Genomic DNA, 27,554 nt, shown 5'->3' with positions numbered 1-27,554 from the left:
AGTGGAGGAAGAGAGGACTCCTCAGAGAATGGCAGGCTTGGAGGGGTAAGAAGAGCTGGACCCACTCAGAATCTGAGAGGAGATTGTTTCCGTTCAGTCTTGGGGTACCCTCAGATGTCACCAACTTCAGAAACTTGGCCGTATTGGCAGTACACTCACTGGGGGTTGACTCCCAGTCAGCAGGGATTGTGAAGGCCATTGATGAGGGCTAGGCCAGGCATCAAACATTGTCCTGAGCCCGCAGCTTGGGAACAGTGTTTTTTCTTTCTCTCTCTCTCTGTCTTTTTTTTTTTTTTTAAGACACAGGGTTTCATCATGTTACCCAGGCTGGTCTTGAACTGGGCTTAAGCTTTAAGATCCACCCACCTCAGCCTTCCAAAGTGCTTGTTTTACAGGCGTGAGCCACTGGACCTGGCCTTATTTCTGTATTTTATAGATTGAGAAACTTAGATATATCTGACCACAGATTGAGGGCTCTTAACCAGTTAGGCCAGCATTTGAATTGTCCTGACTGCTTCCAGTGGTGAGAAAGTAGTTTATCTCTCTGTTCACAACACACGCCCACATACTGGGAACATACTCACAGAATAATACTGTCTCTTTCCGTGATGGTGTGCAGTGCCCCCTAATGTTTCCTGTTCTGTATTATTTCACTTTCACAAAATGGCTTTATTCATAATTGCCAAAACTTGGAAGCAGCCAAGATGTCCTGCAGGGGGTGAATGGATCAGTCAACCAAGGTCCATCCAGACGACAGACTATTACAAGGCCCTAAAAACAGACGAGCTGCCAGGCCTGAGTGAAAGCAGCCCGTCTCCAAGGACTACACACTGTAGGGTTCCGACTCTGACATCCAGGAAAGGGCAAAACTGTGCAGACAGCACAAAGATCAGTGACGCCAGGGGCTGGGGAGAGGGAGGGACGGAGGGTTGTGCAGCAGGAACACGGGGGACCTGGGGCAGTGAAACTACTCTGTATGATACCACAACGGTGGGTCCACATCAGGATACGTTCGTCCAACCATAGACTGCACAGCACCCGGTGGACCCTGAGATCGTGTGGCCTGTGGGTGATGATGCTGTGTCCGGGGGGGTCTCAGCTGTAACAAACGGCCACTCTCGTGGGGATGCTGAGCCCAGGGGTGCAGGGGAACCCTCTGTACTTCATGCTCCATTTTGCTGTGAACCTAAAGCTGCTTTAAAAAATAAAATATGTTTTATTTTCAGTGTCTGTTTAACATGCTAAAATGATTCTGGAATTGACCTTAGGCATGACCCAAAAGTTGTGATGCATCTTTGACTGGAGTTCCCAGAGCATTGTTGAGCTTGGGCACTGAGTCCGTGACCTCACACCAGGGGGCAGGCGTTTTTCTGCATGCCCCACAGGGGCCCTTCTTCCCTGGGGGTTCCCTGTCACTCTGGGGGACCACGTGTGAAATTCCCCGGGTGCACAGGATGGGAAAGTGGCTGAGAAGCGTGGGGCAGCCCCTCTGTTCTGTTGCGGCTCGTTTCTTGAGTTTGTCATTACGTTCTCAACTGTGGTCCCTTGCGTTAAAAAACAAAGCAGCCCTAAGGAGTAATAAAAAATTTGAGCATAAAGGAAAGAAATGGACGTTTCTAAGTGAATTGCTTGCTTTCTCAGTTGTACCAGGATAACCTCCTTGGAGGTGTGGAGGTGTGAAACTAGGGAGGTCAGGGCAGCGGGGCACTTTCCTCAGAGAGGGCAGTGAGACCAGGCCCTGCCGGAGGAGAGCCCTGCCTGGTCTCAGCACCTCTCTCGTTGTGTTTGTCATTTGCTTTTTTCTAAAGCCATTACAGTGATGATAACTTGGATTTAGATAGTGCTTTTTCATTTAATCCCCACAAAATCCTTTAGGAGAATGGGTTCTTGTCCTCATTTTATAGAGGAAGTTGGTGAGAATCAGTGAGCAGACGAGGCTGTTTTCTTGCATTTGTCTTGGCCTGCAGGTGTCATTTCTCCCCAGAGCTGCGGGTGCAGGTGCAGGTGCTGCCATTGTGGAGGGACGTGTGGAGCTGTAAGGCATCTCTGTCCTCGGGGACTTGGGCTCGGTGTTTCCTTCTGAAAAGGTACAGCCCACCAGAGGTGCTTGGGCCATCCCAGGACTTCACGGAGCTGAAGAGCGTTCACCAGGTGTTTCTCATGAGTTGGGTTTTTAGTTTTTTGTCTGTTTCAGTGTTTATAGTCTGCTTGTAAAATGATCCTTTATTGTGAGGATTCTTTAATACGTAAGGAAGTCATTTCTGTGACACATTCTGCAGCTTCTGGAATTGTGTCTTTTAAGATTATTATTATTTTTTTAATATGGAGATGGAATCTTGCCATGTTGCCCAGTCTGGTCTCAAACTCCTGGGCTCGAATGATCCCTTCCACCTCAGCCTCCCAAAGTTCTGGGATTAGAGGCATCAGCCACCGCACGCTACTGAGTTTTTAAATTTTTTTTGAATGTTTTGTGTGCCCTTCTTAAGAGAGAGTGTGGTGAACACAGTGGTGATGACGGTTCCCAGCATGTGGGGCCCACGTGCAGGAGCCACCCCAGCCCGTTACCCGGAACCAAACCCGAGACCACACCATTGCATCCGCCGAAAACATTCAAAACCATCACCGTATCTTACACTAAATGAAAATAACAGTAGCACACAGGCTAGGTGTGGTGGTTCATGCCTGTAGCCCCAATATTTTGGGAGGCTGAGGCAGGAGGATCCCTTGAACCCAGGAGTTCGAGGCTGTAGGGAGCTGTGATTATTTAATTACACTGCAGCCTGGGCGACAGAGGAAACCCTGTACCTAAATATATATCTATACATCTCTATCTCCTGAATCGCTGGGTGCCTTGAACTTCCTCAGTGTCACCACACACCCAGCGGTATCAAAAGGCTCTGTCCTAAATGTGCCATTTTCTTCAGCAGTTCTTTGTTTGAACTGGTTTCCAAACAGGGTCTACACACTAAGATTCTTTGATGTCTTTTAAGTCTTTAATCTGTAAATTCTCCGTTTGTTCTTTTCTCTGGGATTTTTGCCTGTTTGTCAGAGATCAGGGTCTTCTGTCCCATAGAGTTGTTCTGTCCATGAGGTATATGATGTGAACTGTGCATCTAATTTTAAATTTTCTATTAGCCTCATTATAGAGTAAAAAGAAACACATAAAGTTAATATTAAGAATGTATTTCATCAGGCCGGGCGCAGTGGCTCATGCCTGTAATCCTAGCACTTTGGGAATCCAAAGCAGACAGATCACCTGAGGTCAGGAGTTCGAGACCAGCCTGGCCAACATGGCGAAACCCCGTCTCTCCTCAAAATAGAAAAATTAGCTGGGCATGGTGGCAGGCACCTGTAGTCCCAGCTACTCGGGAGGCTGAGGCAGGAGAATTGCTTGAACCCGGGAGGCAGAGTTTGCAGTGAGCCGAGATGGCACCATTGCACTCCAGCCTGGGCGACAGAGTGAGACTCCGTCTCAAGAAAAAGGAAGGTGTTTTGCTTATAATATTTTTCAAAATTTTAATTTTTGTCCTCAGGGCATATGGCACTAACTAGAACTGTACAGTCAAATTACCAGGTTTTAATCAAAAGCCACTGGGGGAAGTTTAAAGAGTGTCCACAGAATCTTTGATCTGCCTCCCTTCAGAAGTGGAGCACCGTTCTCTGCAGAGTGTGGGCTAGAGGTTGTAACTCGCCGAGGAGGAACAGGATGAGGTGGAAGTGAAGCCGTGGGACTTCCGATACAAGAGGTGCCGCAGCTTCCTCCGCCCCCGCCCCCCTCCCCAAATCACTGTACTGGGGAAACCTACTGCCGTGTCACGAGGACCCTCACGCAGCCCCTTGCTTCCAATACTAGGTCACAGAGGTGCCGTGGCTCCCCCCACACCACCCCATCAGTGACTGCACTGTGGAAACCCGCTGCCACGTCACGGGGACCCTCATGCAGCCCCACGGACATGTCCACACATCCGCAGCCGTGTCTGTGCACCAAGGAATTTGGGCCTTCTGCCAGAGCCAGCAGCAGCCCTCCCGGTGTGCGAGCGGCCGCCTGGGAAGCAGCCCCTCCCTCTCCACTGGCTCCCCTAGCACCTGACTCACATCCTGAGCCAGGTCTCCCGAGCCTTCCCACCCACCCAGAAGCTGCGTGCTGTCAGGAATGCTCCTGGTGTGGTGGTGGCTGCATGGTCATTGTTGACAAATGCTTTGTGTCCTGCCCCTGACCGGACACACAGCTAAGTGTATTGCTTCCTCTTCCTTTTTGAAGTTGTAGAGATTGCTTTTTGTATTTTTATATTGAATGCTTTAAATCCTTTAAATGTTTAATGTCATTCAAGTATATTTAAATCATTTTAAACATTATTAAAATGTTTATATTTAATGTGAATACATAAAATTTTATGTTTTTACATTTTATTTTATTTTATTTTATTTTATTTTATTTTATTTTTGAGACAAGGTCTCACTCTTGTCTGTTGCCCAGGTTGGAGTGCAGTGGTGTGATCTCCGCTCACGGCAGCCTCTACCTCCCAGTGCCTCAGCCTCCCAAGTAGCTGGGATTACAGGCACGCACCACCATGCCCGGCTAATTTTTTGTATTTTTAGTAGAGAGTTTCACCATGTTGGCCAGGCTGGTTTCGAACTCCTGACCTCAAGTGATCTGCCTGCCTGGGCCTCCCAGACTGCTGGGATTCACTGCACCCAGTCTCATTTTATATTTAATGTTTTAAATGATGTAAAATGCATGATTCCAAAGCCAAATACACAAAACAAGGTTTATGAAAGGAAGCTTACCTCCTACCTCATACTGTTTTTTACTTTATTCCTTCTTTCTATGGGAATTAAAATTTTTTTCTGTTTCTAGTTAATTTTTTAACAGCTTTATTGAATTACAATTGACATAAAATTCACTCATTTTAAATTTACAGCTCAGTGGGTTTTGGGAAATGTATACCGCTGGGGAAACACCATCACCTAAAAGTATAGAATATTCATCACCCATGGGAGTCTCCTTACACCCCTTGTGTTTTTTCTCCCTTTTTTTTCCTTTTTTCTGTGAAATCATTATAGACTCACAGGAAGTTGCAAAAATAGCAGCATCCCTTGTGCCCTTCCCCACCTTCGCCCAGTGGCCGGGAACATGACATTGGAAGACAGGGTGACCGCCCTGCAGACTTGATTCAGATCCCCCGTCTTATCCTGGATACCTGGTCCTAGAGCCTCCTTGACAGCCACCGACAGACATGAGCCCTCCTCACGGAGTCCCCGCCTGTTTCCCCGCGGTTGGTGGTTTTGTCCTGGAGGAAGCCGTGGGAGTAGAGTCCACAGGGAGTGACCTAAGAGATGGGCTTTGTGCACTCACTCAGCAGGGGCCTCCGCTGATTCCCCCCCGTGCTCCTGGGTGTGTCCACTCACTCAGCAGGGGCCTCCGCTGATTCGCCCGTGCTCCTGGGTGTGTCCACTCACTCAGCAGGGGCCTCCGCTGATTCGCCCGTGCTCCTGGGTGTGTCCACTCACTCAGCAGGGGCCTCCGCTGATTCGCCCGTGCTCCTGGGTGTGTCCACTCACTCAGCAGGGGCCTCCGCTGATTCGCCCGTGCTCCTGGGTGTGTCCACTCACTCAGCAGGGGCCTCCGCTGATTTTGCCTGTGCGCCTGGGTGTGTCCACTCACTCAACAGGGGCCTCCGCTGATTCGCCCGTGCTCCTGGGTGTGTCCACTCACTCAGCAGGGGCCTCCGCTGATTTTGCCTGGGTGTGTCCACTCACTCAACAGGGGCCTCTGCAGATTCGCCCGTGCTCCTGGGTGTGTCCACTCACTGAGCAGGGGCCTCCGCTGATTTCGCCGTGCTCCTGGGTGTGTCCACTCACTCAGCAGGGGCCTCTGCAGATTCGCCCGTGCTCCTGGGTGTGTCCACTCACTCAGCAGGGGCCTCCGCTGATTCGCCCATGCGCCTGGGTGTGTCCACTCACTCAACAGGGGCCTCCGCTGATTCGCCCGTGCTCCTGGGTGTGTCCACTCACTCAGCAGGGGCCTCCGCTGATTTCGCCTGTGTGCCTGGGTGTGTCCACTCACTCAGCAGGGGCCTCTGCAGATTCACCCGTGCTCCTGGGTGTGTCCACTCACTCAGCAGGGGCCTCCGCTGATTTCGCCCGTGCTCCTGGATGTGTCCACTCACTCAGCAGGGGCCTCTGCAGATTCGCCCGTGCTCCTGGGTGTGTCCACTCACTCAGCAGGGGCCTCCGCTGATTTCGCCCGTGCTCCTGGGTGTGTCCACTCACTCAGCAGGGGCCTCCGCTGATTTCGCCCGTGCTCCTGGGTGTGTCCACTCACTCAGCAGGGGCCTCCGCTGATTTCGCCCGTGCGCCTGGGTGTGTCCACTCACTCAGCAGGGGCCTCCGCTGATTTCGCCTGTGTGCCTGGGTGTGTCCACTCAGCAGGGGCCTCCGCTGATTTCGCCCGTGTGCCTGGGTGTGTCCACTCACTCAGCAGGGGCCTCCGCTGATTTCGCCCGTGTGCCTGGGTGTGTCCACTCACTCAGCAGGGGCCTCTGCTGATTCGCCCGTGCTCCTGGGTGTGTCCACTCACTCAGCAGGGGCCTCCGCTGATTGGCCCGTGCGCCTGGGTGTGTCCACTCACTCAGCAGGGGCCTCCGCTGATTTCGCCGTGCTCCTGGGTGTGTCCACTCACTCAGCAGGTGCCTCCGCTGATTTCGCCTGTGTGCCTGGGTGTGTCCACTCACTCAGCAGGGGCCTCTGCAGATTCACCCGTACGCTTGGGTGTATCCATAGCCATCCCTTTTACTGCTGAGGGGATGCCGTGATGTGAATGAAACCCAGTTTCGAGAACACCGTTGGGACACCTGTTGAAGGGTTTTCCCTATTGTCTATTATCAGTGAAAGTTCTATGAACATTCGCAAACAGGTCTTTGTGTTCACATGAGGTTCCATTTTCTCAGATAAATGTCCTGGGGTGCAGTTGCTGAGTGGGGTAGCAAGCGCACACTTAGGTTCGTAAGGCCGCCTTGCTGTTCTCCAGAGCAGCAACACCACTTCGCGTTCCCACAGCAAGCGAGAGAGTTCCAGCTTTTCTACATCCTCTCCAGCATCCTTGAGTATTTTGTATTTTAGCTGTTCCGATTGGTGTGCAGTAATATCTCATTGCGGCTTTAAGTTGCGTTTCTCTAACGGCTTAGGATGTCGAGTGCCGTCATGGCTTGTTCACCACGTGCACCTCTTCTGAATGTCTGTGTCTTTTCTCTTATTTTCTAATTAATGTTTGTTACTTCTTTCTTCTACATACAAGCCTGCTATCTGACTTGTGATTTGCAGATATTTTTCCCTGTCTGCAGTTTGTCTTTTCACTCTTTAAACTCGGTCTTTCAAAGAGCAAAAGTTTTTAATTTTGTCGAGGTCGTTTATCAGTTTTTTCTTTTATGGATTGTGCTTTTGTTGTCATGTCTGACAACTCTTGGCCCTAGGTCCTAAAGATTTTCTCCTGTTTTTTCCTAAAATGTGTATAGGTTTTTCTAGTTTTGTTCCATGTGAACCTAAGCATTTATTTTTATTTGGAGCACCTATAAATGGTACTGTGTCTTTATTTCATGTTTTTATATGATTATTGCTAGCATGTAGAGATAGAATGGTACTGTGTCTTTATTTCTTGTTTTCATAGGATTATTGGTAGCATGCAGAAATAGGATGGTACTGTCTTTATTTCTTGTTTTCATAGGATTATTGCAGAAATAGGGTAGGTGTTTGTGTGTTGATCTTGGATTCTGTGTCCTTGCTGAACTCTATTAAATAAAGTTTCTTGGAATTTTTGATAGATTCCTTGTGATTTTCGACATGGACACTTACACCATCTTCAGAGAGAGACAGTTTTATTCCATTTCTTCCTTTCTGCCCTGTATGCCATTCCATCTGCAGCCCTCAGCACGTCACTCTTGATCATGTCAGCCTTGAGTTCTTGGTAATTGGCCTTTATCGTGTTGAGGATGTTTCTCCACACTCCTGTTTTCCTAGGAATTTTTATCATGAGTTTTGAATTTTATCAAATGATTTTCTGCACCAGTTGTGATTATGTGGTGTTTCTTCTTTAGCTTGTTGGCATGCTGGGTGACGTTGACTGATTGCTGGTTGAGCCAGCCTTACATATTTCGCTGTCATCAGAAGTGTAGGTGCCCTTTGCATTTCCAACCTCTGCATTTCCCACCTCTGCATTTCCCACCTCTGCATTCCCCACCTCTGCATTCCCCACCTCTGCATTCTCCACCTGTGCATTCTCCACCTCTGCATTCCCCACCTCTTCATTCCCCACCTCTGCATTCCCCACCTCTGCATTCCCCACCTCTGCATTGCCCAGCGGACTTCTTGCTGTACCCGCTTTTCTCTGCGTCTCCGCCTGGTCGTGTGTCTGTGGAACCTCCTTAGTCCTGTCAGCCCCACGTGCAGATGTGCCCGGATGCCACCAGCAGCCCCTGGCGGGCGGGCTTTGTGTTAAGCCCCTTTCTTAGGAGATGCTGTGGGGCACTGCTCTGGGCCAAGCACTTTTTCATGCCCCGGTTGTGTTTTTTTGGTTTGGGGTTTGGGTTTTTTTCACACAGGGTCTTGCTCTGTCACTGAGGTTGGAGTGCAGTGGTGCAATCTTAGCTCACTGCAGCCTCGACCTCCTGGGCCCAAGGGGTCTTCCTGCCTCAGGCTCCCAAGGAGCTGGGATTACAGGTGCGTGCCACCTCGACTGATTAATTTTTTGATATTTTTGTAAAGATGAGGTTTCCCTACATTGCCCGGGTCTCGAACTCGTGGGCCCAAATGACCCCCCTGCCTTGGCCTCCTGAGTAGCTGGGACCACAGGGGTGAGCCACCGTGCCTGGCCCTATTTGTGTAATTTGGGGGTAGATCGAGCAGTGGGTGGGTGGTTGCTGAGTGGTGTGCACCTTCTGCGGCGGGGTGGGAGGGGCGGTGGCTGCGTCCCCTTCTGCAGACCGTCCTCCTCTGCATTCCCAGCAGCGGTGCGTGACACCCCTGACCTTTCTAACCTTCCTCTTCCCTGCGTGTTTCTCTCTGCTGGTCACTTCTGTGTGTTTATTTCCACCCTTGCAAGCCTTGGAGGAAATCTGCTGAGTCACCCTCCATCTGCCGTCCCTGCCTTACGGCCATGATTATTTTTAGCTGTGCAATTGTACCTTTAACACACACGCCTGCTTTTCTTTGTCCTCATCACATTTAGTTTGTATCTTGGCGCCTTCTGTGTAAAAGAAGCATTTTCCTTGCTCCTCCTCCCCTTCGTCTTCACAGAGCTGTGTGTCTCCTTGTCAGGCTCCAAGCTCCCTGTTGCACTCTGCAGTGGGTGCCCTGCAGCGTGTATTGGGCATGGCTAGGCCTGCCCGACATGCTGGGAAGCCTGAAGCTGCTCCCTCGTCATGCTCATGCCCCTGAGGGTCCCAGTAGGGCCTGGCAGGGCGATGGGGCCCTCCTTCCTCTAGGAGACCAAGACCCCTGAGAAGAACAGGTCCTGCAGCAAAAGGTCAGTGACACCTCTGAGGCCTTGCAAGGACATAGTGTGGCCTTTATCTCTGTCACCTTCTGCAAGACTGCTTCAGCTGAAAACCCAAACGTCCACCCAGTAAAAGTGTACAACTCAGCAGACCACAAAGCAGACGCCTCCGCCGCCTTCACTTAGAACCCGTTTCACCGTCCCTTCCAATTCCATCCGCCAGGCAGCCATTTTCCATGCTTCGCGGATGTCTTGTCAACTAAGTATGCATCCCTAAGTACTGTAGTTGCTGTTTTCAGAAATTTATGTAAATGTATCATGTATTTTGTCCCCAACATTATTACTCTGTGTGTGTGTGAGAGAGAGAGAGGAGAGGGGAGAGGGTCTGGCTCTGACGCCCGGGCTGGAGTACAGTGGCCATGATCTTGGCTTACTGCAGCCTCGACCTCCTGGGCTCAAGTGATCCTCCTGCCTTAGCCTCCCTGGTAGCGAGACTGCCAGCATGCACCACAGTGCCTGGCTAATTTTTAAATTTTTCGTAGAGACAGGGTTCCTCAACATTATTTGTGAGATTGACTTATGTTGTGATGTGTTTGCCTCCTCTGCTGTGTAGTGTTCCACCCTCACATCCTAGTGGCACGCTGCAAACCCCACTGCTATGAAGCACTTCACACGTGTCTCTTGTGTCTGTGCACCTGCTTTTCTTTTGGACGTGTATGTCCAGAATGGCATTGCTGGGCTATAGGGCATACTTGTGTTCAGTATGAGTAGAGATTGCCAGGTGCGTGAGTTGGCCCTGATGAGAGTGGACTAGTTTCCTTTGCTCCACCTCTTCACCAGTACTTGTGTGTATGAGTCAGGGTTCTCTAGAGGGACAGCACTAATAGGATAAATGTATATATGGAGGGGAGTTTATTGGGAGTATTGACTCACACAATCATGAGGTGAAGTCCCACAATAGGCTGTTGGCAAGCTGAGGAGCCAGGAAGCCAGTCCGAGTCCCCAAACCTCTAAAGTCGGGAAGCCAACAGCGCAGCTTTCAGTCTGTGGCCGAAGGCCCAAGAGCCCCTGGCAAACCACTGGTGTAGGTCCAAGAACCCAAAAGCTGAAGCACTTGGAGTCTGATGTTCGAGGGCAGGAAGTATCCAGCATGGAAGAAAGATGGAGGCTGGAAGACTCAGCCAGTCCAGTGCTTCCGCGTTCCTCTGCCGTGCTGGCAGCTGATGAGATCATGCCCCCGCAGATGGAGGGTGCGTCGGCCTCTCCCCGTCCACTGAGTCAAAGTGAATCTCCTTTGGCAGCTTCCTCAAGATGCTCCCAGGAACAGTTACACATCCTTTAGTCCAGTCAAGTTGAAACTCAGTAGTAACCCTCACACTTACCTTGGTTTTAGTTTGCATTTTCTTGATGACTAACGAAGCTGAGAACTTTGCGCCCTCGTGCCGCCCTCCTGGCTTTTTCCCTCTTCTGTGAGGCACCCACGTTGCCCCGACTGCTGTGTCCGTGCTCCTGTCGGGTGGTCCGTGTTCCGGAGCAAGGGGCTTCTGTATGTTCCACAGCCCAGTGACCAAGCATGTGTCTGAGGGGCAAAGCAGAGGCCAGTAATGCTGACCGCGCTCTCGGTGCTGCCACCCCCCCGTGATAACAGAAAATGTGAGTGGAAACGGCTGCAGTAGAGAGCGTTGTGCCGTGGGGCACTTTGGGAGGCCGAGGCCGGCAGATCATGAGGTCAAGAGATGGAGACCACCCTGGCCAACATGGTGAAACCCTCTCTCTACCAAAAATACAAAAATTAGCTGGGCGCACTGGGGGTTTGGTTTGAACCTGTGAATTTTGGGGTGCGGGGGAGGGGCCGACACAAACCTTCAAACCGTAGCAAAGAGATTCTACCTCGCGTTGTGTGGTGCCTGCCTGGCCTTGGCCAGTGTGGCTTATGGGGTGAGACGGAGGACACCCATGTTAGGAGTCCTTTGCACAGAGTGATAGCTGGAACCCCACAGTTGGTGTGGCCCTGAGGAGGGGAAGGAGAGAGAGCTGGTGCGGCCCTGAGGAGGAAGGAGAGAGAGTTGGACTCTTGGGGAGGGCTCTTCAGAACGTACAGGCGTGTGTGGAGGCTGGACAGAGACGCTGACGTGGACTGTCAGGCAGTGTGTGGGAGGGCCTGGTTCCTGTGAGGGCCTCTGTCCCTCGGCTCTTCCCCTGCCCCGGGCTCAGCCCCCCTGCCCTCAGCTCAGACCCCCTGCCCTCGGCTCAGCCCCCCTGCCCTGGGCTCTGCCCCCCTGCCCTCGGCTCAGCCCCCCTGCCCTGGGCTCTGCCCCCCTGCCCTGGGCTCAGCCCCCCTGCCCTTGGCTCTGCCCCTGCCCTGGGCTGCTTGCTCTCCCCTTGCCCACTGAGATGGTGAGAGGTGAGAGGCCAGTGGTGCTTCTCTTCCATACCTGGGATCGCCACAGTGCTGTGGGTCATAGGGTGTGTCACTCAAGGGCTTTGCACACAATAGGCCTGCCAGGTATGCAGCTCTTTTTCCTTTTCTCGTTTTTTCTTTTTTCCTCCGTTCAGTCCGTTGGAGACTTCTCTCCCTCTGAGGTGTGCACAAGGCACCACTCCTGACGCAGCCGCTGGAGAGCGTGCTTCTCCGTTTCCACGGAGTGCACAACAGCTGGCAGGGCTCAGCTGGAAAAGGCAGGGGTTGCTGTAAAGCATCCTTCAGACACTAGCCTGGGAAGCATGGCGAAACCCAACTCCACAGAAAATACAAAAATTAGCCGGGCATGGTGCCACGGGCCTGTACTCCCAGCTACTTGGGAGGCTCAAGTGAGCGGATAGCTTGAGCCCAGGAGGCGGAGGCTGCAGTGAGCTGTGATCACACGGCTGCACTCCAGCCTGGGCAACCCAGCTGTCTCAAACAAACAAACAAACAAACAAACAGAAGAACTCTTCAGATAAAGCTAAGGTATCTGGAGCATGGCCGTGTGCTGCAGGCAGGCCACACCTCATCACCATGCGGGGCTGTGCCCAGGGCCGAGGTGGGAGCAAGCCCCTGGTGCCACACAGGACTGCTGCTTCCAGCTCCTCCTCACTCCCCCTTCCCCACCCTCCCCAGTGTCCCCCTCAAGGCAAACAGGCCTTTGGTGTTTGATCCTGTCAGTCATGAGTGTGTTCCTGTCTTTGGAATTGGAGCTGGGATTGAAGGTTCTTGGAGAGCTTCCCTTGAAGGGCTTCCCTCCCCTTTTCCACCCTGCTGCTGACTTCCTGTCTTCCTCCTCCTGGGCCTCTGAGGCCATGTGCCTGCGTGAGGGGAGGGGCTGAATCACATCCCTTCTCAGGGGCCTTGGGCACCATTCGATATTTAAATGGTCATTACACAAACTATTGGTTGGTGGAGTTGTTAACTTACATAAGGAGAGGAGCATTTGCCCAGGACGTACGTAAAGCCCTGTGCTATCAACATACTGTGGAAGACAAATCTGAATTTGAAGTGTTCTCTTTCTCTCTGGGAGTCTTCGGAGGGTAATGTTGTCACATCTGTTCAGGGAGAGAGACTTGCCCAGGTGTAAGGGGGCTCGGTGTTTTAATACAAATTACAGCAAACCCTTGAACAACACAGGGGTTGGGGGCGCCAGCCTCCTGTGCAGTTGAAAATTTGTGTAGAACTTTTAACTTTCCCCAAACTTAACTAACAGCCTTCTGTTGACCAGAGCCTTCCTGACCACATAAAGCCAGTCACACACATTTTGTATGTTACGTGTGTTCTGCTCTTACTGTTAGGGTAGAGCAAACTAGAGACGTGAAAATACTGAGATCATGAGGAGAAAATAGACTGAAGCCTCGCGCAGCAGCAGCGGGTCTCCACGAATGGCTTTTGTCCTCCTGGTTTTCACGTTGAGGAGGCTGAAGAGGAAGAGGAGAGATGGGTCTTGCTGTCTCGGGAGTGGCAGAGGCGGAAGAAAGTCTGCGTGGAAGTGAGCCCACGCAGTGCAAACACAGACCCAGGTTGTTCACGGTCAGCTCTGCTTACATTCCATCCCTTTATTGAAGGTGAATTTCAACCCCAAAGAAGTCTTTTTTTTTTCTGTGAGTTTTAAGATTAGTTGTGTCATTACAAGTTTTTTCTTATACGGTCCTTCTCAGGTGTTAGTGTGCAGAACAGAACATGCTTAAAATGCAGGTTTGGGTTCAGAAGGCCCGAGGGGACCCGTGAGTCTCCATGGTCCACGGACTCCCTGGTGATGCCAAGGCCTCTGGCAAGGAGTGCTCCTGGGCAGCCCCTGCCCCGCAGCTGCGGCTCCCTACCCGGCCCCACAGTCCCCGCCCCGCAGCTCCCACCCCGCAGCTCCCGCCCCACACCCTGCCCTGCAGGCCCCGCCCACACCCTGCCCTGCAGGCCCCGCCCCACAGTCCCGCCCTGCAGCCCCAGTCCTGCCCCGCCCGACAGGTGTCTCAGGGTTGTCCTGGCCCAGCTCAGATCCTAGAAGCCGGGGAGAGGCAGCGCCGGATTCCCCACCAGTGCCTGCTCTTGTCAGCTGAAGAGACCAGATAGGCTGAAATTCCGGGGGTTTTTGCCAGACTGACCCTGCCGTAGTCAGTGTGACCGCTTCTGCATCAGGCTTGATCCTGGAGGAAGGCTCTTTGGTGCGCGCTGCAGCTCCTGTGGAGCAGAGGGAATCGCAGCTGGGCTCCTGTGTGTGCGGAGGGGGAGGGCGCGGTGCCTGGAGGGTTCAGGCGAGGGCTCTGTGCTCGCTGGCGCGTGGTGGGTGCTGGGAAACCTGCCCTGTGCCTTCCCTGGGCCGGTCTTGACAGCATCTGTCACCTCCTGAGTGCTCTTGAAGCCACCTTCCGGGAGGAGCAGGCCATCGTTGTTCCTGTCACGTCTGTCCTGCCAGCCCCGTAGAAGGATTGTCTTTTGAGCCCCATTGCAGGGGAGGTGGAGCCCCTCTGGGCTGCAGGGCCTCTCGCAGTGTGGAGAGGCACAGGGCAAGTACGGCTGTTCCCAGCATCAGCTGGCCCTGGATCCCAGAGCTGGCCGCAGACACTGTCCACTCCGCTGGGCTGAGTTGTGTCTTACTTTGGCGCAGATGCAGGGCTGCCAGGTAATGGGCAAGTTCCCTGAGCCCACAGCCTTGGCGCCGTGGCTTCTGCCTCAGGGAGTGTGCCAGTGGCTCGTGTGGGGGACTCCCGCCACCCTGGACTCTCGGTGACCCTGACAGTCCACGAAGCTGGGACGGTTGCCATCCACCAGGAGGTGAAGTAACAAGGAATGCGTGGCCTGGGGGTGGTCAGGGCCAGGTGCTGGCCGGCCCTCGGCTCTGCGTTTACCTTCCCGCGGCTGTGCCTTGCCGCTCAGCACAGGGTGTGAGTCAGCCCCAGTGGCCTGAGGCGTGTTTCAGTCTCCTGCTGGCTCAAGGGTCGTGAGTTTAAAATAGACTTTGCCTGATAACTTGGAAATGAGGGAGATTTAGGCTGCACTTAAAATGAGTCTAGGCAGGGACAGCCAAGTCACCTTCCAGGGAAGAGTCTCCCCCAGGAGTGAGACCCCGTGGCTTCTGTTGTGTGGTTGGCTGTGCAGCATCGTGATGAGAAGGCACAGGGGCTGCGGAACTGTCTAAAGAGGGGACTCCCAGCTTCAAGGACTGTTTTATGTGACAGCCCTGCCAGGGAGGCCTGGGGACATCATCACAGCCCCCACCCTCAGACAACACCCATGAGTCAGCAGAGCCTGTTGGCCTGACTCCTGAGTGCCGTGCAGCCCCTGGGAGAAGTCACTGACACGGCTGAGTAACGGTTCCTCGGCCCTCGGCTGGCTCTGCCATTTCACAGCAAGGGGTGAGGCTGACCAGCCCTGAGCCTCGTGGAGGGAACACAGGGCAGTGTGGGGGCCAAAGGTGCCAGAGGCATCACCAGGGCAGCTTCCGGGGGGACTGGGATGGCCAAGTCTTGGAACAGAACAAAAGCAACTGGAGCCTCTGTCCTCATCTGGTCTCTCATTGAAAAAGACTGTAGAGTGGGCCGCGTGCTCCACGCCTGGTGCCTGCAGGCGGGTCCTGGGAGGTGTGGGCCGCGTGCTCCATGCCTGGTGCCTGCAGGCGGGTCCTGGGAGGTGTGGGCCGTGTGCTGCACGCCTGGTGCCTGCAGGCGGGTCTTGGGAGGTGTAGCCTGGGCTAGATGGCAGCTACATCCAAACCAGCTTCATCCACATCCAGCAGATGCTTCAGCAGGACATCTCAGCTGTCACCATCTTGATGACTGTGATGAGGGTGGTGGTTCATGGAGAGGCTGGGGCTGGGGTTGCAGGGCCTCGAGCACATCGCTGCCATCGGTAACATGTTGTAGCCAAGGCCAGGCGGACACGAGGGTCCTGGAAGGGCCGCGGCCTGGATGGTCTTAGCTGTCATCATGCAGGTGGCTGGAGAAACGTCTCCAGAAAACACAGCGTACACCTGGGACAACACTCCCGAGCCCCCAGAGTGTTCGCTGTGATGCAGGCCGTGAAAAGTATTCTGCCTGGTGGGTGCGACCCACTTCCTCCACCTCCTGAGTGGACTCCCAGATCCCTGGTCCATTGGGGAAGGTGCCTGGGCAAAGCACCAAGCTAGGGACATGGAGAGAATCAGGTGTCTCAGGAGTGAAGTGATAAGCCCCACACTGTCGGGGCCCAGACACCGTCCGGAGGCTGTGGGGTCTGCGCCCTGACCACGCCAGAGCTGTTGAGTGTGTCCATGGGCCACAGACTCACATCTGGGATCAGGACGGTGGACTCTACGTGGTGAAGGCCCCATTTTTCCATCCTGAGAGCAGGCAGTCTGGATTTTTTAAAATGTTATTTCCAGATAATCGTTAAACTTCTAAACATTACCACTGAGTTTCTAGACAGCCATGAACTTGAACAGCCTTCCGAGTCAGGTGCTGAGATGCCCTTTCTCCAGGCTGAGACATTCCGGTTTTGTGGTGGAAAATTGGAAGAGAATGTAAAATTCATTGGTTCAGGTAGAGAGAGAAAATATCTCTGGCCTCAGCCATCAGGGATGGTGGATGGAAACACCTGCTCACCTGCACCGCGGGTGGAGGTGTCAGGCAGTGAATACGTTGACCCGACCTGTCCCTCTCTCCAGAATAACTTTACCTGTGTTCTTGTGCCAGTTAAATACCAAGACAGCACTTGGTGGGATTTTATCATTTATTTTAGAAAGACAAAGCAGGTCATGAGATGGTGTTGGAGGAGAAGCATCTTGTGGTCTCAGCCAAGCCTGCGTCCAGGGGCAGGCGGCATGCAACGTATCCGGGGTGGAGGTGGGAGAGGCTCACAGTGGAGCTGCCACTCACAGATGGGTCTGCACGTCGTGTTTCAAAAGCCATACTTCGTGCATGAGCGAGATGGGTAAATGCAGGGGAGCGAGTTGCAGAAGCTGCTTCTCCCAGCATGGTCGCGCACAGAGGTGCTGCTGTGGCGGAAAGGGCAGAGACGTGCACACAGTTCCATTTGTATGAAATATTTTCTAACTGATGGTGTGGCGAGGACATGATGGGGGGACAGTGGCTTTGGGTGTGGGTGTGTAGGTGTGTCCACCATTCCTCTCGTGAGTGCACCCGGGAGGCCTGGCTGTGATGGTGAACAAACCTAGAAGGCCCACAGGCAGGGAGGAGGCCCATGCTCCGAGAGTGTCCATGCCAGGCGTGGTGTGGGGAAGTTGGCATCGCCACAGAAGAGACCAGGACGAGGCTGGGAAGGAAGAAGTGCGCTCGCACCGTGTGTCGCAGAGGGGCAGCCTCACACCACGGGGGTGGGAGTCGGAAGCAGGGGCTCGGGGAAGGCCTCCCTCAACTGCCTGTTGGGTTTCCTGCAGAAAGAGAGGGACGGGGCAGAGCAAATAGTTCGGGAGTGGCTGCTTCGGAAAGTTCTTGCAGGCTTTGTGCTGTAGGGACACTTTCTAGTTTCCTTTACCTGGCTCTGCGCTGGTTTCAGGCAGGGCTTGGCCTGGGCGTGAACTTGGGTAAGAAGGTGATTGGGTTGCATGGGAGCCCTTGGCTATCTAGGAATTTGCCAGCCCTGAGAGAGGGGCAGTCTCTCCCTGGCCAGAAACTTGTTAAGATGGCAAAATTTCCTAAAATAAAACATGATTAATAAATAAAAATAATGCACAATTAATACAGTATGTATCCTCGGATTTCCTGGGAAACCCAGGAGCTGGAGCCTGAGGCCCGAGGGGGCGTCTGCTTCCATGGGCGTGGAGTTGGGACCTCCGAGCTGCTGGGACTCCCTCAGAGACACCCCTTGCCTACCAAGTTAGGGAACTGGGTGTGCAAAAAGCACAGGCCTGGTGGGGACAGGAGCTCCTTCCCAGGTGGTGAGTGGGGCGTGAGGCTGGGGCTGTGGACATGACCTGCCAGACCTGAGGGCTGGGGTACTGCACTGCGTGTTGTGACCTTGCCTGTGATGCGGGGAAGGGACTGCCTTGTGGTGCCTGACCGTTTTGGGTGTAGCCTGTACCAGGTGGGACCCAGGATCCAGGTGCTGCTGACTGCCACCCAGAACACAGCCACACCCTAGGCCATGCGTCCCTTTCTGCCACTACGAAGTGCTTGACCCTTCTCTGTTCTCCTTCCTGCTCAAAGCTGCCATTCCTGTTGCTGGTGACCCCTTTATGGGAGGCGTATCCTGAGAAGTCCCTTCCTGGGCCTGGCCCGGGCCCCAGCCCTGATCAGAACAGCTGCCTGCCTTGACCAGTTACTGAGTCTGTTGAGTGCGGTGTGAGAGTGGATGAGTTTTGAGCTGCCTCTGAATTCAGTGAATTGTGTGTCTTCTCTTTTGAAGCAGACGGTTGATGATGAAGCGCCGGCCGTGTAAATGAAGATCGGGTGAGCAGCAGGACGATGCCCAAGGGTGGGTGCCCTAAAGCACCACAGCAGGAAGAGCTTCCCCTCAGCAGCGACATGGTGGAGAAGCAGACTGGGAAAAAGGTAATGCTGCCCCCTCCCAGCCCTGCATGCTCACCGCACCCAGATGGGGATGAGGTGGGAATGGGGTGCTGCCCGCCTGTGGCCTGTTCTCCGCCCTCTGGCCCTTTCCTCGCGCCTCTGTCTGCAGCCAGGAGTGGAGAGGGTGGTGAGGAGTGATCTTTCCCAAAGTGGCCTTGCTTTTTTTGTATTTGTTATTTGGGGACCGAAGTCAAGCGTTAAATAATAGCTTTATGTACAGAAGTTGGCCTGAGCCTCAATGTGGCAGCACGTTTCTACCCCCAGAAGTCCAGGATTTCTGTCCTGGCTCCTGTTAGGCCTGTCAGGCATTCAGATATCCTGACTGCAAGCAATGCTGGGCCACGTTACTTCCAACTGTGGTTTATTCTAAACGTGAATAGGAAAATGGGATCTCAATCAAAACCACTGCATTTTATTAATGTGCGGTTAACGCTGATTCCTGGTGTGCAGACTTCCTGCCTTGCAGTGTGGGGGGTGATGCAGTTTCCTGGGGTGCAGACTTCCTGTCCTGCAGTATTGGCGGGTGCTGCTGGGTTCTGGGGTGTTAGGAAGTACAGACTTCCTGTCCTGCACTGTGAGGGGAGACGCCGAGTTCTGGGGTGTGCCCAGCGAATGTGAACTTGGACAGATCCAGGTTCAAGTTCAGGCTTTGCCATGTGTTATCTTTGTGACCCTCAACAAGTCAGGTGTCTTCTGAGTCAGCTTCCTGTCTCTGCAGCAGGCACAGTATCGTGTCTGGTGGAGTGAATGGTGAGGCAGGGCCTTGCTGTGCAGGATGTGTGTCAGCTCCTGCCATCCTGTCGCTGTCGTCCTTTGATCCTCGTGCCTCCTTGCTCCTCCTAACTGCTTGGCCAGTGTGGCAGGCCGTTCATCTGTGACCTGTCTGACCCTCGGTGGTCCCTGGTGGGCAGGGTCCCCTCAATGTGTTCCTGGTTGCCGGTTGCTCTGGGCCGCCTTCTGGTCCCCAGGTCACTACCTGTGAGGCCTCTTGCTGCTTCCTGTGCTGCTGTGCTGCAGCCTCTCTGCTCATGTTGTGGGTTTGGTGTGGTGTGAGCTCAGCAGGGGTTCCACACGCGAACATAACCAGCAAGACTGCCTTCCCCTCAGCAGCAACATGATGGCGACTCAGTCCACTTCTTTTTGGTGAATCGTGAAGCATTTTGTGGATACGGACACGTGCAGGTGCTAAACGACAGCAGCTCTGAGACCCTTGATGTCTGGGCAGCATCCAAGTGTCTGCTCCCACTTGCTCTGTCCCAAGCTCCTCGTGCCGTGTGCAGGGCTGGGTGGGTTCCATGGCTTGCAGCCACCAGCGAAGGATGAGCTGAAGCCAGTGCTTGGTCAGCACCACACTGCCGAGCTCACAGGCGGGGACACACGTGTCTGTGAAGCCTACGGAGAGTCAGGGTTTGGTGGTTGTGATGGGCGTGTCCTGCTGAGCTCCTGAGGAGGTGGGTGGTCAGGGTGCTGATGTGCGGCCTTCAGCAGTGAGGCAGAAAGGCGCAAGCGCAGGTCACGCTTCCCGGTGGTCCCTGCTCTTCTGTGGCTAAGCAGTCAGAGTGTTGGGATAGCTTCACGTCGCCGCCCTGGCCTCATCTTCCTCATCTCATGGGGTTGGGTCCTGGGACTCAGCATTCACGGGGAGCAGCCAGCTCTGCAAGGGTGCAGAATACTTTGCATACAGCTCAGGCCTCGCCCCCATCCTCTTGAGCTCCTGCCACTGCCACCAAGCTTCGGCTTCAGCATGCTCCATGCCTCCACTGAGCATTGGCTCCCAAAGAGGTCGTGTATGGTGTGGTTTCACCCCGAGAGCGTGGAGGCGTGAGCCGTGTGTTTGGATCAAAAACCTGTCATGTTCACACGGGTGATGTGGGTGGGGGTCCCAGGACCTCAGAACGTCTGTGAAAGGGCTGCTTGGCTTCTGCACCTGGGGTGTGCTCTAGGAACAAAGAGATTTGGGTTGTGCCCTTGAGGGTCTGATGCTGGAGTTCTGGAGCAGCTGTATGAACAGACTGCTGAGTGAACCTGGCCTGCGCTTCATAGAGGATCCCAGCCTCTGTGCCCGCAGGTTTTAGGGTAAGGGTGGTAGTGGTGGCCTGGGTAGGATGCAGAAGGTATGTGGGGAAAGGAGATCCTGGCCCTGGCATTGATGGCGAGGTGGCACCTGTCACTCCTGTTCTCTGTGCCTGGTCTGATGAAGATCAGTAAGCAGTGGAGGGAAGAGGGAGCTCTCCTGGCTCAGGTCTCAGATATGCTTATTGAGGAGGTGGTTCTCTGAGCCGCTTGACACACCAGCAGGCTGGGTGTGGTGGAGCCCTGTGTCATTGGACTTGCAGGGAAGGCAGTCTCGGCAGGGTAGCACGAGACGAGAAAGGCCGGAAGAGCCACAGAGAGCAGGTCGTGTTGGCGCAGGAGGCAGGGTGTCCTGATTTGCCGGCAGCCCCAGCGCTGATATGTGCGCTCAGCTGCTTTGAGTTGTTCTCTTGTTTAAGGAGAAGAGAGACTTGATGAACTGGCCTGATACTGTTGATGCGAGCTCTGTTCACACGTGTGCTGTGAGGGACGCGTGGATGATTACTGGCCTGATACTGTTGATGCGAGCTCTGTTCACACGTGTGCTGTGAGGGATGTGTGGATTTCACTCTGGGCTTTTCCAGTAAGGTAGCTGTGTTATGGGTTCAGTTGTATGTGTGGTTTTTTGTTGTTGTTTGTTTGTTTGTTTTTGAGACAGGGTCTGACTCTGTCACCCAGGGTGGAGTGCAGTGGTAGAGTCTCAGCTCCCTGCAACTTCTGCACCCCTCCATAACCCCCCACCCTGCCCCACCCTGCCCCACTGCCCCAGGTTCAAGCAATCCTCCTACTTCAGCCTCCCTTGTAGCTGGGACCACAGGAGCATACCACCACACCCGGCTAATTTTTGTATCTTTTGTAGAGATGAGATCTTACCATGTTGCCCAGGCTGATCTCAAGCTTCCGAGCTCAAGTGATCCTTCAGCTTCCGCATCACAGGCATGAACTACCACACCCAGCCTGTCCTGTTTTGTTTGTTTGTTTGTTTTTCCAACTACTCACAGTAAAGCCAGGCATTTTCCTCATGGAGGCAGACAAATTTTAAACGCATTACAGGGAGTAGGGAGCTCTCAGGCCTGGTGGAGCTTTCTTAGCTTGAACAGTAGCTTGAAATAGAATGCCTGGGAAGACGCACTCCTGGTTGCAGCTGCTGTTAGAAGAGGCTGTATTCCTTAGGGAGGAAGTGAGCCCCAAGTGCCAGAACTCAGGTGCACACATCTGACCTGCCTTCTCCTGGTACAGGCTGAAATGGTTTCTGCTCAGTCTTCTAGCATAAACTCCCTTTTCTCCAGATATAGCTTTATGTTATCAAAAACAATATATTTTTAGATTTTTCCAAAAGAATCGTGATCTCAGTGACATATACGTGGAAGATGGAAATGGAGCCCACGACTCTGCAGTGCATCCTGATGCCGCGCTGACCTGACGGCTTGTGCGTGTCCCTTTGGCTGCACCAGTGAGCACAGTGGCAGGCGTGTCAGAGAAAGGGCCCCTTCTGCAGACGGTCTCTCACCATTGCCGACCACGGAATCCCAGAACCGCTGAGCTGCCTCGGGAAGAACCAGCAGGTGTCTGCATCGCTGAGTGTGTTCTGATCCAAAGGTGTGCAGGGCTACAGAGAACAGTGTCGTTCCCACCCCATGGGTCCCCTGTCGTCCCCACCCCATGGCACAGTCACCCTGTCTCATTGTGCTCCATGCACGCCACTCAGAGCACTGGCAGCCTCACAGCCCCCTGAGCGTCACTTGGTGGTTCTCAAAGTGTGTCCTCCGACGAGCAGTCACCTGAGCTGCTGGAGCTTGTTAGGAACCCACATTCACAGCCCCACTGAGACCTGGCGAGCTGTGTGGAGGCCGAGAGGCTGGAGATGGCGTCCATGGGCATGGAGGCTGCAGTTGAGACCTGAGCATGTGAGCCCTCCAGCGAGTCTCAGCAGAAACCCCCCACAGTCTGTGCCAGTTACAGACTCAACATCTGGTCTGAGGCCCCTCCCCGAAGATAGCTTTGTCAGTGCTGCAGGTGGGGAGCTGGGAGCTACGTCCCTCAAGATAAGTATTCCAGAGTGACCTTAGCTGAGAAGCTGGGAGGCGCATGGCTGGGCCTCGGCGTGTCCCACCTCAGGCTGTGGTTTCACGAGCCAGTCTGGCATGGGGTCTGTACTCAGAACAGAGCCCAGAACTCCCCCTCATGCTTCGGGAGGAGCAGGAGGCCGTGTCTGATGGCGAGAGCACAGGAGGGCGAAGCTGGGCTCACACACCACTGAGACCGCTGTGGGCCCACATGGGCTCCTGGAGAGGGTGATTTCTGTCCATCTTTTCACTAAGGCAGAAAAGGACATAGAGCAGCATCACAGAGGAAGCCAGACTTGCTGGGCGTGCTGGACTTGGATCCGCTTCTCTTCCCAGTCTTAGGGCTCAGAGCACACGGCCTGTGGCCCGCCAGCTCCTACCATTTCTGCTTACCTGACAGTTGGGCTTCCCCCACCACCCAGTTCACATGCCTGCATGCTGCCTCCGCCCTGCCTTGCCCCTCCCCTGCGTGATTCCTCTCTGTAGAACACACTGTCCTCATCTCCTCCCACTGGAGGTTTAGCTCTGAAGCAGCGAATTTGCATTCTCTGCATTCTCAGCTCTGCCACATGCCGTCTGCACTGAGGCTTACCTGATGCTGTGAACGCCGAGCTCCTCAGGTTCTCACATCACGTTTAAGAAGTGGAAGTTCCTGGCCAGGCGCGGTGGCTCACACCTGTCATCCCAGCACTTTGGGAGGCCGAGGCACGAGGATCACCCGAGGTCGGGAGTTCGAGACCAGCCTGGCCAACATGGCAAAACCCCATCTCTACTAAAAATACAAAAATTATCTGGGCATGGTGTTGCATGCCTGTAATCCCAGCTACTCAGGAGTCTGAGGCAGGAGAATTGCTTGAACCCGGGAGGCATGGGCTGCAGTGAGCTGAGATCGCATCACCACACTCCAGCCTGGGTGACAGAGTGAGAATCTGTGTCGGGGAAGAAAAAAGAAGTGGAAGTCCTTCCCTGTGTTCCTGATTTTCATTATTAGAATAAAGCAAAAACTTCCCACTTTAAGAAAGAAAAAGCCAAGAAAATCCCCTTGGCTCTGGGTCCTTAGACAGTGTTGTATAGGGTGCTCTGAGCAGCCTCCATGTCTTCACTCTTGCCCAACTCCCAAGATAGAGGTCCATTCTATTTAATATTTTCTTCGAGAACTCGTGCTCTCTTTTAAAATCCTATCTTTGGCAAACGAAGGTCACAGAAGTTTTTCCTGTGTTCTGTAAGTTTGATAGTTTTAGTTCTTAGATGTAGGTCTATGATCCATTTCTAGTTAATTTTTGTATGTGGTGTGAGGTAAGCATAGATTTTCATGTTTTGTATGTGGTGTGAGGTAAGCATAGAGGTTCATGTTTTGTATATGGTGTGAGGTAAGCGTAGAGGTTCATGTTTTGTATGTGGTGTGAGGTAAGCATAGAGGTTCTTGTTTTGTATCTAGATAGACAGTTGTTGTGTCAGTACTATACTGATACCAAAGCCAGACAAAGGTACTACAGGATAAGAAAACTACAGACCAATGGCCCTCATGAACACAAACATACAAATTTTAAAAAGAATTTTAGCAAATTGAATTCATCAGCTTATAAAATAAAATGAATAATGTACCATGACCAACCAAGTAGGGTTGATTCCAAGAATTCAAGGTTGAACCTCCAATATCAATCAGTTCAAGTTGTTATAAGACTGAAAAAACCATGTGATCATACCAACTAATGCAGCAAAAACATTTGACAAAAGTCAACACACATTCATTATTTTAAAAAAAATTCTGCAAACTAGGAATAGAGAGGAATTACCTCAACCTGACAGAGAGCATCTGTGAAAACCTGCAACTGACATCATATTTAACGTCAAAGACTGAATTCTTTCCACCTAAAATTGAGAACAGACAAAGAAACACTGGCCATCTCCACTGCAGTCAGCATCGTCCTGCAGACTCCAGGCAGCACGAAAGTCAGACTGAAGAGGAAAGAGGAACACTGTCTTTATTCACAGACATCGATGGAGGAAAGCCCAAGACATCTGCACAAAAGCTACAAGAATCAGTGAGCGTAGCATGGTGTTCCAGTGCAAACCCAGTATGCAGAAGTGTATTTCTAAATACTCGTAAATAATAGAGGGCTGAAATTGTAAAAATGTTTGCAGTAGTATAAAAAATACGGATTATTTTGGGGTAAATTTGACCGAAGATGTGCTGCAAAACCTGTACCCTGAAAGCTGCAAAATATTCCTGAGAACTGAGAGAAATTCAGAAACACCTAAATGCAGAGTTATACAATATTCATAGATCAGGAAACCCTCAAAACTGGATGCCATCTCTCTCCACATTGATGTACAGATTCAGTGTAATGCCAGCCAAAATCCCTGTGGGCTTTTTTGGGTAGAAATTCATAAGACGATTCCAAAGTTAATAGGGAAATTGAAAAGACCTAGAATAACCAAAGCCACCTTGAGAAAGAACAGAATTGGAGGACGCAGACAGTGTAGTTTCATCGCTTCCTCTAAAGCTACAGGCATGAGGTAGTGTGCTTCCTCTTGGTAGCAGGACAGACCCATGGGTGAGTGGAACAGAAGAGAGCTCACAGGCAGACCCTGCACCCCACACACAGGCAGACCCCGCACCCCACACACAGGCAGACCCTGCACGCCACGCACAGGCAGACCCCATACCCCCACGCACAGGCAGACCCCGCACCCCACACACAGGCAGACCCCGCACATAGGCAGTTTGGATACCAAGGCAGCTGAGCTGGGGATGGAACTGGAAGGACCGGATGGCACCTCTGTGCTGCAGTCAGTGGACAACACGACTCTCATTCTTACTAGAAAGATTGAGCTCCAGGGGGAGGGTGTCAACTAGACATGGCCATTTTTCAGTTACTACAACTTTCTCTTTCCTCTGTGTGTGCTTCCCATGAGTGGAAGTCGTGATGTGATAGGGAATCTGCATATGACATGTGCAGAGCCTACCTCGTGTCATAAGGAGGAGAAGCCAGGTGGCCGGCAGGCTGGTGGGGCCCGGCAGGGTCATTGTGCCATGGCTGTCACTATCTGGTGGTCCTTGGGGCATAGTGGGGCTTTACAGGAGGTGCCTGGTAAGGATTGGATTTAATGTTCGAGATATTTGCATTTAGGAAATGAGAACATTCTGTAGCATGTGCACGTGGTTCCTGCTAACAGTCCTCTTGTGCTGGTGAGGAAAGCTTAGAGGGGCCGAAACAGGGCCTGTCCCACCCCAGCTGCCCAGCAGGCTCTGAGCCCAGGTGGATGGGAGCCGCCTTCCTGGTGGCTGTGCCACGCTCCCTGTTGTAGGCAGCTCGGGGCGAGCCTCGTGTCACACAGGCGCCTTGCCCATGTGTGCTTTTCCTTGCGCAGCTCGTTGAGGTGTAAGGAGCTGGGAGGTGAAAAAGAAATTTGTGAACTTTTAAAGTGAACTATAGATAGACATTATAGCTGGCATTTCATCTGTAAAACCAGGGATAATCACCACCCAGATGAGAATACACAACATTCCAGAGTGCTAGGGGCCTTCAGTAATGTTCCCCATTCGAAAAGTCACCTCTGCCCTGACTTCTGTCTCCACTGGTAGGTTTTGGCTGTTGAGATTTCCGTGGGAGACAACAGTTGCTCCACAGTGTCTGACTTGCAGGATTTTTCTCCTGTTGGCATTCTCTCCCTTCGTGGCTGTGGCCATGCCCAGCATTTGTGGGCTCTTCTGTCGATGAGCCAGTGTACCCCAAGAACCACCAGGGAATCCACATCCCTGCCAGGGCTCAGTGTGTGGGCCTGACATCTGTGTGGTTGGGCGTGTGGTGGCGTCACATGGTGGTGTGGTGTGTGTTCTCTTGTCTTCTGGTGGTGAACATGTCCTCCTGTGCTGTCTTCTAGAAGCTTCCATGTGTGAAGAAAGGGATTGAGCCCAGTCTTATTCCAGAGGAGGGCTGATCTTTGGGGTACAGATGTTCCCACCTTGGTTGCCCGCTGCATCTGCCACTGTATGCATGGGGCTCCTCCATGAGGCTGCGCGCACCTCCTGTGTTTACTGCACGCACCCCATTTTCTTGGCGCTCACCCTCAGTGTTGATGCCGCGCACCCCCGTTCTCATGGTGTGCACCCATTGTTCACGGTGCGCACCCCCTGCGGTATTCCATTTGTATTCTAGAATTGTTCATTTGCCTTTGGACGGGCAGCTTAGTTGTGTCATTTTTTTTGTATTACGAACAAAACTGCCTTGAACATCCTTGTGCTTGTTTGTGAACACGTCATGGGAAACGCACCTGCAGCTCTCCCTCAAAGCCTCCCGGGCGTTTGCTGGGGTCTGCAGAGCCTGTCTTCTCCCAGCTGTCCTGGTGGGGGTGCTGGTGTGCATCTCCTCGTGGCTGTCATTTGCATTTTCCTGATGAGAATCACCTTTTCAGGTGTTCGTTGTCTTATTTGGATATTTTCTTTTGTGAAGTGCCTGTTGGGTGGTGCCTGTAGGCAGTCTTGCCTTGACCATGGACCTGGGGACAGTGTTCTTCTGTCCAGGCTCCCTGGAGGCCTTGATCAGTGTGGGGCTTTCCTCCTACATCACAAACAGTGTGAAATTTTATCCCAGGCCTTTTCTGTAGCTGTTGACATGAGCACGTGGTTTTCTTTTCTTTATTTTCTTAATGTGGTGAATTACATTGCTTTTTAAATGTCTTGCATTCTCGAATCTATTCTTATTCCTATCATTTGTGTTGTCTTTTTTTATATATCCTGTCTATGTTCATAAGGTATGTTGGTTTATCATTTTCTTTTCATAGAATGCCCTCATCAGGTTCTGAGATGAGGGTGATGGTGGCCTCTTCACATGTTTGGTAGAACCTTCCCCTCATCAGGTTCTGAGATGAAGGTGATGGTGGCTTCTTCACATGTTGGGTAGAAACTTCCCCTCATCAGGTTCTGAGATGAAGGTGATGGTGGCCTCTTC

General features: G+C 52.7%; 1 protein-coding gene across 40 annotated transcripts in view; it reads left to right on the top strand.

The window, feature by feature from the left end:
* ANKRD11 (ankyrin repeat domain containing 11) overlaps window positions 1-27,554 on the top strand; it is a 229,705-nt gene that overhangs the window by 160,344 nt on the left and 41,807 nt on the right. For 20 of the 40 annotated variants that reach the window (XM_024349501.3, XM_063797508.1, XM_063797516.1 and 17 more), the window contains one exon: window positions 18,300-18,442. The exons of 2 other annotated variants lie outside the window; for them this stretch is intronic. In XM_024349501.3, the coding sequence (XP_024205269.1) occupies window positions 18,356-18,442 (87 nt within the window). In that variant the 5' untranslated portion in view covers window positions 18,300-18,355. Of the gene's footprint in view, window positions 1-13,255; window positions 13,526-18,296; window positions 18,443-21,859; window positions 22,133-27,554 lie in introns of those variants that run through there. 18 more of the 40 variants (XM_024349500.3, XM_054669632.2, XM_063797507.1 and 15 more) reach the window with 4 other exon arrangements.

Source organism: Pan troglodytes, chromosome 18 (genome assembly GCF_028858775.2).
Source record: "Pan troglodytes isolate AG18354 chromosome 18, NHGRI_mPanTro3-v2.0_pri, whole genome shotgun sequence".
Taxonomy (NCBI): Eukaryota; Metazoa; Chordata; class Mammalia; order Primates; family Hominidae; genus Pan; species Pan troglodytes.
This window is presented reverse-complemented; position numbering and strand designations above follow the sequence as displayed.